Source organism: Caretta caretta, chromosome 3 (assembly GCF_965140235.1).
Source record: "Caretta caretta isolate rCarCar2 chromosome 3, rCarCar1.hap1, whole genome shotgun sequence".
Lineage (NCBI taxonomy): Eukaryota > Metazoa > Chordata > Testudines > Cheloniidae > Caretta > Caretta caretta.
Window position 1 is genome coordinate 168,122,484 of NC_134208.1, and position 12,208 is coordinate 168,134,691.

Consider the following 12,208-nt stretch of genomic DNA (forward strand, 5'->3'; position numbering starts at 1 on the left):
GTCTGGCCAAACTCAGGAGCTTTGTGGCAGAGGGATTGTCAGAGCACAGGATGTTCCCTCTTCTCTTCTCATAAGGGAAGAGGACGGTGTATGACAAAAAAGGCTAACTTCCAAGTTATCTTGGAAAAATGCCAAATTCAGCAACCACTAAGTCTATATGACCTTGTTTGAGATGAAACAGGGCAGGTCACATCTCTTAGAGCTATTCAGATAGTCTGGCATGTATCGCTGCACTGGTTCATATTTTCAACATTACCATAGCCTCTGACTTTGAAGGTCTATTAAAGCCCTCATTGTAGGAGGGAAGCACATGCTGCTGTTGCAGAACTGAGTATCACTTCAATGAAAAGTGATTGAGAGTGAACATGATCACAGTATCAACCAGGAAAGTCCCAAGTTCAGATTCATGAAAAGGAAGCAAGTTATATACAGAGAACAATAGTTCCCTTGTGAAGACCAGCCTTAATGGGAAGCTTAGGGAATGGGGGTGGGCTTCAGAGCCTGAGCTGCACCCCAACCTGCAACTTCAAAGCACTGTCTACATAAAAGCTATTTTTAGAGCACGAGTGCAAGCCGTGCCAGCCCAAGTCTATCAACCCAGCCTGGGAGGCTCACTTCTGTGGGCTGTGTAAACTTACCCAATAATCAGCCACCTAGAAAGGGCAGACATGGACAACATGACTCCTGAAACAAGCAGCCATCACTGTCAGACACTTGGTAAAGAAATGAGGGGTCTTAGCCAAACCAAATGGGTTTACAATCCTGCAACCTGAAGTGCTGAAATGAACTTTAAGGGCGATCTTGCAAGGTACTAGTCCAAATGGCATTACTTTTTAGAGGATTCTGAGCTCATCTGCTACTTTTCCAGAGTGGGAACAGTAAAGACAATACCAAAAAAAAAAAAAAAAAATTAAACTCCTAAATTTTACTGAGACTAACCTCTGATTTTCCTTCACACAGATCTTCATTGGTTTCCATTTATCTGCTTTCCCACCACACTCAAGAGGCATGGAAAGGGAGTCACGCTTATTAAAACTAGCTGTCCCAGTTTTGCTGGATTTACAGTGTTAAGCAGTTTATTTACATAAATACATTTTCTTAAAATGAAGTCTTGGTAATTTTTCTGTTGCTTAATTAGCTTACAGCTTAGTTTCTTAATTATATAATTATGCTGAGACTTTGGTTTCTTGGTTACATAACTGAAAATTTACAAGCATAATAACTTATTCTCCTGACTGCCTCCCCAGGCACAAAACCACCTGAGCAATGCAAGAGAAAAACAGATAATATTTTCAGACAGTTAACATTTGCCAAACAAAACAGAATAGTGAGAAATTACTATTTGCACCTCTACTTGGAGTATGAATTCATTAAGCTCAAGTCCTCAGGTGCATGAAACTAAGGGTTAACTAAAGAGTCTAAAGTTTCCATCATTTCCTGGAATCAAAGTGTTAAGGACACTTAATTGTGTCATTTAGTATCTTTAAATATCTTCTTTCTCAGCTGGAATGAGTAAATGTGTCATATCCAGGCCTAAGAAGTAAGGAAGTTAGGTGTGTCCCTATGGGGATATGACCTTCAAAGAACTCCAGCTGCATAAAGAAACAGCTTTTTTTATTTTTCAAGTATGCATCAACTAGATACCCATGCCTAGAAATTACAATGCTAAGGAAGCCTACAAAGAACAGGAACCAGTTACTTAACATGGACTGCATATTTTAAAAAAGTGCTGCTTAAGTATTACTGTTTAAATGTTTTCTTCAAACAATCCTAAAACCCCAAAAGTCTATTTACTAAGGCTAGCATACAAACATTTGACTTAGTGCTCACACTAGACAAAGCATTTACGAAATTTGGATAGTCCAATCTTGACAGCTGCTTTAGACTTCACAGGGGTTCAACTACAGCCATATGTACCTGTTGGACAATCCCCATTATTTATAGGAATTGTGTATCGAGCTTGCTGCTCACAGAACCAAGCATTCCTGAAGTGTCAAGACTACAGCGCAGTGACACTCAAACTGTCTCCTATGGCTCTTTGAAGCACATGATTTTAAAACACTGTGATTTACTATATTAACAACCAATTAAGTTATCAACTTGCATTATGTTGTTAATTTGGATACAAGACAACCTAAATTCCCTCAGACCTGCCGCAGCAGGGAGTGGTGCCCCTCCCCGCCAGCCCCAACAGGGACCTGCCCCGGACTTGCTGTGGCCAGTGGAGAGGAGCCCCTCCCATAGCCTGGAGCTGCTGCGGCGAGAAAGGGCTGGGGGGAGTCCTCTCCCCCCACCGCAGCCCCAGGGCAGCCTGCACCTCAAACCCCTCATCCCTGGCCCCACCCCAGAGCCTGCACCCCCACCCAGAGCCCTCACCACACCCCCACACCCCAACCCACAGCCCCAAGCCCCCTCCCACACTCCAATCCCCTCGGCCCCACCCCCACCACATGAATTTTGTTATGTGCACCAATATGAAGGCGATGTGTCACACTATTGAGAGTTTTAACCACACTGGAGGAGTTGATTTGGGAGCAAGCTGGAACAAAAGGTTTAATTTATAAGATAACTACAGTTTTGATTGAAAAAGATATTGCTAGGAAAACAACCCAGATGAAAAGATGGGAGAGGGATTTGGACAAAGAAATTGATCTAGATCGAGTGGGTCTCTGCATGGGAAAGGGGATATACATCTTCAATTTGTGTAGCTCACAAAGAAAATGTTTATAAATTATTGTATAGATGGCATTGACTCCAGACTCCCATCATATTTTTGCTATTCAGGACATACTCTGTTGGAGGGGATGCACAGAAAAGGGAGCATACTTGCACGTGGTAGTTGTATTGAGGTATAAGATGGTTTTGGGAGGAAATTATTAGAGATTCATTTTATAAGAAAATGCCAGCTTCCTAGAGATCCCCTGAACTGCTTACAAAATGGTCCAGTAAAGGATCTTAACTTTAAACAAACTGACAAATTAATTTTTTTTTATTGTTAGCAGCAAGATTTTGTATTGCATAATACTGGAAAAATGTGACTTCACCTATGGATTTGTGGTATAGTAAAATATAGACTGTCTTTGTAATGGAAAAGCTTTCACACCAAGTACGTAAACATGAGAAGCACCAGAGGATAGGTATTCAGAAATTTAGTCACCTTTTTAGTGTACTCAGGAGAGGAAGGGTCCCCAGCCAGCAAGCCAGAATCTTCTGCTAGGTGCTTTGAATATTAACCTGATCCTAAGTAATAACTAATTTATGATGTAGTATGTTAATGTTTTATTATAACTTTGCCGTAACAATTTAAAAAAAAAAATAAAAGAAAATGACAGTACTTTGTTTAGGAAAGTGGATCACTGCATATGCACAATTTTCAATTTAAAATACAGTTTTATGCAAAAATAGGGTCTTCTCACTTAATGTATCTGTTCCACATGTTCAGTCAAAATCATATTTGCTTATTTAAAGCAGTAAGAGTAAGTTTTTAACTACGTTTTATTCTTGCTAGCAGATTGAGCTGGATTCTGTTCAGACTCATGCATCTTTAAAATCTAGTTAAAATTATTTTGATCACTGGGCTAAATTCTGCCCTGTGTTACACGTGTGCACATTCTTTGACAACGGCAGGACATGAATTGAAAGCAACAGTATAACATGATGGAAGTTACTGGGTTTTTGTGCTGCTTCATCTACTGTGGAGATTTGTAACCTTTCAAAGTTGCTTTATATTTCTGATCTCTTTCTCCTTTAAGCTGTTGCACAATTCTGTCATCTAGATCCAGGACCTTGTGATCCCACTTCTGAAAAACTGTGCTCCAGAATCTCAGCTTTTTAATGTATTTCTAGCCCTAATGGCTGCAAAAGTGTAAGCCAATGTTGTCTTGCTGAATATACAAAGAACCTGAAATAAATCTTCAAAAGGAGTAAACTGCTCCATTCAGCTCAGGGTACATCTACACTGAAATTCAACACTTGCAGCTGGCCTGTGTTTGCCGACTCAGGCTCACGGGGCTGTTTGATTGTGGAGCAGACGTTCAGGCCTGGGATGCTCCAAGCCCAAACGTCACCAGGTGTTGAATTCCAGTGTAGACACACACAGAGTCCTGTAGATTGTCTGGCCATGGAATTGAACATTTTTGCCACCGAAATTTGACATTATGTTGAAGCCAGGTGCCTGATACTTTGTTTTCAATCTCTTTGCCTTGCTGGGACCTGCCTACAGCTGCTTCTTGCTTTAAAACTTTTCCCACAATGAGGAGTGAATTGGATTGTAGTGCATGCTCTCTGCACTGTTCTGTGGAAACAGACAGCAGGGAGTTGGGGAACCAGAACTGGAATGTGGCTTGCACCTGTGGAGCAAAGCGAATGACAGTGTAGTCTGGCTAGCAGGGCTACCTGGAGCCTAGGGCTGCAGTCAGGGCCTGCTGCAAGCCCTGTCTTCCGTGAGATATCGAATCATACAATATGATGGTTGGAAGGGACCTCAGGAGATCATGTAATCCAACCCACTGCTTAAAGCAGAACCAATTAAATCATCCAACAGATTTTTGCCCCATATCCCTAAATGGCTCCCTCAAGAATTGAACTCACATCCCAGGGTTTAGCAGGCCAATGCCCAAACCACTGAGCTATCCCCCCAAAACAGACATTATCCATTGATCTGAATAAGGCAGTTCACACCTCTTCTTGAGTTATTGTTTCAGTCTGACTGTAGACCCAGGAAGACAACACTGCATTGATTTGCAAACTGTTTTGCATGTTTTCAAGGTTTTCTTCAATCATAAGGTCAGAGACAACTTTTTTTTAAAGTTTGGATTCTGGATTACAGTTTGTATCCATACATTCTTATATGCCAAGAAGTTCTAACTTTTGTCATTTGCTCCAACTTTTTGGGGCACCTACACAACCATATCTAAAGAATATTTGCTGTGTACATGTCAATATTATTGTCTAAACACGATTCATTTTTCTTTTACTGAGAAAAACCAAGCCTAACTGACCAAGTAAACAACAATCCTGCACTGGTCAGTAGATAGAGCTGGTCAGTAATTTTCTGTTTTAAAAATAAAGCGGTTTCAACAACATTGAATTTTTTTGGTGGGAAAATTTCAGTTTTATACAAAAAAATCAATTTTCCACTGGGGAAAAACAAGAAAATTTTGTTTTGGATCAGATCATCCCAAATCGAAACATTTCAGTTTGTTGGCTGACCTGCTGCTGCATATCATGGGAGAGGGAGTCTGGCCAGGCCCATAGAGGAGAATGGGGGAGAAAGGCACCTGAACTGCAACTCCCAGGAGGCACTCTGGCTGCTCAGACAGTTAAATGTTGCACTGACCTCAAACAAAACATTTTGATTTTGGAATCAGAGCAGGTACTAGGCTCTTGGGGACTGATCTTAAGATGGAATATTTTTGTGGGGGCCCCCACACAGTAAACAGGCAACTTCTTATAATGAAGAGTGAATAGGAGACCCTCTTGAGGTGCTCGAGGCCCTACGCAATTTCTTAGTCTGTTTATGCCTAGTGCCTGCTCTATTTAGAATGTCACCAGATAGGGTTGCCAACTTTCTACTCGCACAAAACTGAGCACCCTTGTCCCACCCCCTGCCCCGCCCCTCCTCCTAACATGTCCCCCTCCCTCTGTCACTCGCTCTCCCCACCCTCCCTCGCTCATTTTCACCAGGCTGGCTCAGGGGTCTGTGGTGGGGGAGGGCTGCAGCTGGGGGTGTGGGTTCCGGGGTGGAGCCAGAAATGAGGGGTTCAGGGTGTGGGAAGGGGCTCTGGGCTGGGGTGTAAGGGCTCCAGCTCGGGGTGCAGACTCTGGGGTGGGGCTTGGGATGAGGGGTTTGGGGTATAGGAGGGTACTCCAGGCGGAGACTGAGGGGTTCAGAGGGCAGGAGGGGGATCAAGGCGGGGAGGGGAAAGGGGGGTGGAGAGGAGTGAACGCTCCGGGCAGCGCTTACCTCAAGCAGCTCCCGGAAGAAACCAGCATGTCCCCCCTCTGGCTCCTACACAGAGGCACAGCCAGGCAGCGCTGCCCCATCCGCAGGCGGCACCCCCGCAGTTCCCGGCCAATGGGACCTGCGGGGGCAGCACTTGGGGCAGGGGCCTCGTGCAGAGCCCCTTGGCTGCCCCGATGCATAGGAGCCGGAGTGGGGGACATGCCAGATGCTTCCTGGGAGCCGCACGGTGCAGAGGCTAGCAGGGAGCCTGTGCGGCACTGCCAAGTGGACTCAGGCAGCGGTGCTGACTGGACCACCAGAATCCCTTTACAACCGGGTGTTCCAGTTGAAAACTGGACACCTGGTAACCAGATTTCATTTTCTTGAAATGAAGATTTCAAGATTTTGTGTTTCAAAGTTTTTCAGGATCTTTCATTCCATGAAACATTTCAATATTTTTACTTTTTGTCCCAGTTAGGGATGAAAACAAAGTGTTAAAATATCAGAATTTCCAGTTGGACAGAAAAATCTAATTTCTGATCAACTAACTGGGAAGGCATGGCCAAGAACACTGAGGATCTTTTCCCTATACTGAGGTCAGTCACATGATCTCAGCAATGTAACTATTTTCTATTCTATATTCCCATTTTTGTCACAAGTTATTACCAATAGATATAGCTGTGCTTTCAAAATCAAACATTATTTCTCTTTTTTGGCAAGTGTCCTGGATATACAAACCCTAATTTTTCCTGAAGTGTCTACAGTTAATTACTTAAAATTAGCATTGGCAAATAATGCTATCACTGATGTGCGAGTTGCACTGACACATTTTAGTTCAGACGGGAAATACAAAAATAAAATACTCAGTTGAAAAATACTTACTGGTTCTGTTAATGTCGTATCTTTTTCCAGGAACTGTACAACACAATAGGCCAGCTAAAATGTAAGTAATACAGTTTAACTATTTTTAATTGACACTATTAAGACAACACAACATAACTAAATATCACAAATGATAATGGAAGCACTTTAATCAGCAAAATATCTTAGCCTTATCAGATGTAGGCCTTTTTAATTTTTCTTCCTAAGTGAAGGATATAGCTAAATTTAACTAAAAAAACTAAATATATTTCAAACTATTGTATCTTTTAAAAGCCTTCAGTATGTCTGGAGGCTTAGTTTCTTATCCTAGAAAAGGCTTCATTTTTTATTAACCAGGAGATTTGATTGCTGTAATGCAGATTCAGCATTTAGACAAACAGTCTTTTCTTGACTTCAGCTCCTCAATTACAAATAAGCTGTGTTTCAACGTCATGCACATTCAAAACTATTGCTAGCCCAAAAGTTAGGTTAACGCTGAATTAAGGTTGAGAATACAGATCACCAATTTAATGGTAAAATCTAGGAAACTGGAAATCTAGGAAATGAGGTGGGTGAGGTAATATCTTTTAATTGACAAACTTCTGTTGGTGAGAGAAACAAGCTTTTGAGCTTAATACACAGAGCTCTTCTTCAGTTCTGGGAAGAGAACTCAATGTCACAGCTAAATACAAGGTGGAAAAGATTGTTTAGCATAAGTAATTAACACATATTTCAAGGGACCATTCAAGGTGAAGTGGCCCGTTAACACCAGTTGGAAGCTGGGTGGGGAGGTGGAGGTTGTTAGTTATAGATTGTTGTAATAAACCCTCAAAATCCAGTGTGTCTATTCAGTCCATAATTTTTAGTGTTTACTAAAGTTATGAGTTTAAGCTCCCAGGCTCATTTTTTGAAAGTGTCATGCAAGTTTCCTTTGAGGATGAGGACTGACAGGTCAGATACAGCGTGATCGCTTTGTGAAGAGCGGTCGCCCACAGGAGATACAGCGTTTCTGTCTTATTTTTTGTGGAGTGTCCTTTTTCTGGTCCTCTGGACAGACAACTTAAACTGCCTCACAGATATCCACCGTAACTTCAACAACCAAAACCCATCCAATAAACTCTCTCTGGAACACACCCACACTAGCATCAACTTCCTTGACAATACAATCAGAGTCAACAATGGAACCCTACAGACAACTACATATAAGAAACCAAAGGATCATCCCACACCTACCTTCATAGATCCAGTGCCCACCCCAAACACACCAAGAAATCTGTTATCTACAGTCAAGAACTCAGATACCACAGAATATGTTCCTACAAGAAGGTCCAGGATATATATCTTAGCACACTCAAAACTGCCTTCAACACAAGCCTCCTCTGACCACACACCCCTAGTTGTCACCTACAGCCACCCAACACTGGAATCAATATGGGGTATAAGAACAAAAGAACAGCCATAGTGGGTCAGACCAAAGATCCATGTAGCCCAGTATCCTGTCTTCCAGCAGTGGCCAATGCCAGGTGCCCCAGAGGGAATGAACAGAACAGGTAGTCATCAAGTGATCCATCCCGTTGCCCATTCCCAGCTTCTGGAAAACAGATTAGGGTACACCATCCCTGCCCATCTTGGCTAATAGCCATTCATGGACCTATCCTCCATGAATTTATCTAGTTCTTTTTTGAAGAACGATCTTGGCCTTCACAACATCCTCTGGCAAGGAGTTCCATAGGTTGACTGTGCGTTGTGTGAAAAAATGCTTCCTTTTGTTTGTTTTAAACCTGATGCCTATTCATTTCATTTGGTGTCTCCTAGTTCTTGTGTTGTGAGAAGTAAACAACACTTATTTATTTTCTCCACACCAGTCATGATTTTATAGACCTCTGTCATATTCCCCTTAGTCATCTCTTTTCCAGACTGAAAAGTCCCAGTCTAATTAAGCTCTCCTCATATGGAAGCCGTTCCATACCCCAATCATTTTTGTTGCCCTTTTCTGAACCTTTACCAATTCCAATATTGGAATTCCATCTTTTTTGAGATGGGGCAATCACATTTACAAGCAGTACTCAAGAGGTGGGTGTACCATGGATTTATACAGAAGCAATATGATATTTTCTGTCTTATTATCGATCCCTTTCTTAATTATTCCTTACATTCTGTTTGCTTTTTTGACTGCCGATGCACACTGAGTGGATGTTTTCAGAGAACTATCCACAACGACTCCAAGATCTCTTTCTTGAGTGGTAACAGCTAATTTAGACCCCATCATTTTAGATGTAGAGTTGGGATTATGTTTTCCAGTGTACATTACTTTGCATTTATCAACATTGAATTTCATCTGCCATTTTGATGCCCAGTCACCCAGTTTGGTGAGGTCCTTTTGTAGCTCTTCACAATCTGCTTGGGACTTAACTATCTTGAGTAGATTTGTATTATCTGCAAATTTTGCCACCTAACTGTTTACCCCTTTTTCCAGATCATTTATGAATATGTTGAATAGGACTGGTCCCAGTACAGACCCATGGGGGACACCACTATTTACCTCTCTCCATTCTGAATACTGACCATTTATTCCTACCCTTTGTTTCTTATCTTTTAACCAGTTACCAATCCATGAGAGGACTTCCCTTTTATTCCATGACAGCTTACTTTGCTTAAGAGCTTTGGTGAGGGACCTTGTCAAAGTCTTTCTGAAAACCTAAGTACACTGTATCCACTGGATCCCCCTTGTCACATGCTTGTTGACCCCCTCAAAGAATTATACTACACTGGTGAGGCATGATTTCCCTTTACAAAAACCATGTTGACTCTTCCCCAACAAATTATGTTCATCTATGTGTCTGACAATTTTGTTCTTTACTATAGTTTCAACCAGTTTGCCCAGTACTGAAGTCAGGCTTTCTGGCCTGTAATCGCTGGGATTACCTCTGGATCCCTTTTTAAAAATTGGCATCACGTTAGCCATCCTCCAGTCATTTGGTACAGAAGCTGATTTAAATGATAGGTTACAAACTACAGTTAGTAGTCCTGCAATTTCATATTTGAGTTCCTTCAGAACTTCTGGGTGAATACCATCTGGTCCTGGTGACTTACTACTGTTTAGTTTATCAATTTGTTCCAAAACCTCCTCTAATGACACCTCAATCTGGGACAGTTCCTCAGATTTGTCACCTAAAAAGAAAGGGAATCCCAAACCTGAGCCAATCACATCCTCAGCTGTGAAGACCAATGCAAAGAATTCATTTAGTTTCTCCGCAATGGCCTTATCGTCCTTGAGTGCTCTTTTCACATTTGCATCTTTCAGTGGCCCCAGTGGTTGTTTAGCAGGCTTCCTGCTTCTGATGTACTTAAAAAAAAGTATCAAATAACTACAACCCATACTCTATAGAGACCCCATCCTGAAACCAATCTTACCTGAACCCTCTTTTCTGGCCTTCAAACAACCCCCCAACCTCTCCAAGCTCATCATCAGAAGCAAGCTCCCCACAGACCAGGACACAACAACTCAAAGCAACACCAGACCCTGCCAGAACAGATGCAAAATCTGAAGACATATCTCCACTGCTGCAATGATCAAACCCTCCACAACACACCTTTCAAGATTCATGGGAACTACACATGTCTATCATAATGTGGTGTACCTCATCCAGTGCACTAAATTCCACAATAACGACTACGTGGGTGAAACCAGACAATCACTATGCACTTGAACGAACTCACACAAGAAAAATCACAAAAGACAGACAAAAACACCACATCACCTGTGGGTGAACACTTTTCACAAAGCGAACACGCTATATCTGACCTATCAGTCCTCATCAGGAAACCTGCACAATACTTTCAAAAGACGAGCCTGGGAACTTAACTTCATAACTTTGCTAGAAACTAAAAAATCATGGACTGAATAGAGAGACTGGATTTTTGCCTTATTACAACAATCTGTAACCCTCCAACTCCACCCCACCCCAGCTACCTGCTCCTCCTCCCCACCTTTCCTTCAACCCCCCACCCCAGCCTGTGACTGAAGAGGTGTTAACAGACCACTCCAGCTTAACACATATTTCAAGGTACTGTTCAACTACTTATGCTAAACAATCTGTTCCACCTTGTGTTTAGCTGTGACACTGAGTACATTTCCCAGATCTGGAGAAGAGCTCTGTGTAAACTTGAAAGCTCACCCACCTTTTCTCTCTGCAACACTGATTTCAAGGTATAGAAGCGTCCAGTTAACACATTCAAACAACTAATTCTGTTGTATATTGATACCATGCAATAACCACGTAACTATGACAAAGGCATTTTAGTGTTTGAAATCCCAGATTTGATTAAAACGATTAGACACAGTTCCCGCTGAGTATCTTAATTGTGCATTTCCATAGTTAATATGTTTGGATTTCTTTTAAGTGTAACCTTAATTCTGAATTTCCTGGCTTTGTAATGCTCGATTTTGGGATAATTATAACATCTCTAATGTTGTTTTTTACCCTTAAATTGTTGATACATACTCTCAACATTACCTCCATTTTAACATAGTTTTTGGCTGGAAATTTCTTTAGTTTTTTTTAATTAAATGTTTTCATATATGAACACGAAACAAGAAGCCCAATTAGAATATTGCCATGTGAGATTTCCAATTATTTGAAGAAACACAGCTTCAACCTTAAACTATGTTTTTAAATTCTAACTTGTAAGGACATATTCACCAGTGCAACATAAGTAGGGCCCTACCAAATTCACAGTCCATTTTGGTCAATTTAATGGTCATAGGATTTTAAAAATCTTAAATTTCATGATTTCAGCTATTTAAATCTGAAATGTCACAGTGTTGTATTGTAGAGGTCCTGACCCAAAAAGGAGTTGTGGGGGGGAAGGCGGGGTCGCAAGGTTATTGTGGGGGGGGGGCCTGCGGTACGACTACCCTTACGTCTGCACTGCTTCTGGCACTGCCTTCGGAGCTGGGTAGCTGGAGAGCGGTGGCTGCTGGTTGGGAGCACAGCTCTTAAGGCAGAGCTGCCGCCAGCAGCAGCACAGAAATAAGGATGGCCTGGCATGGTATTGCCACCCTTACCTCTGCACTGCTGCCTGCAGAGCTGGGCCCTCAGTCAGTAGCTGCCACTCTCTGGCCACCCAGCTCTGAAGGCAATGCAGAAGCAAGGGTGGCAATACCACGAAGCCCCTAAAATAACCTTGTGACTCCTCCCCCAACTCCGTTTTGGGTAGGACCCCCACTTTGGGAAACGCTGGTCTCCCCAGTGAAATCCGTATGGTACAGGGGTTGGCAACTGGCGGCACGCGTGCCAAAGGCAGCACGCAAACTGATTTTTACTGGCACGCTGCTGCCAGCCAGGGTCCCAGCTGCTGACCCAACTCAGCCCGCTGCCTGCCTGGGTGAACGGAACCCCA

General features: G+C 42.4%; 1 protein-coding gene across 1 annotated transcript in view; it reads right to left on the minus strand.

The window, feature by feature from the left end:
• The window catches only part of PPP2R5A (protein phosphatase 2 regulatory subunit B'alpha), a 92,008-nt gene that overhangs the window by 8,248 nt on the left and 71,552 nt on the right, over positions 1-12,208 (minus strand). Inside the window, exon 8 of the mRNA XM_048843122.2 lies at positions 6,827-6,880. Coding sequence (XP_048699079.1) covers positions 6,827-6,880 — 54 coding nt within the window. The remainder of the gene's footprint in view (positions 1-6,826; positions 6,881-12,208) is intronic.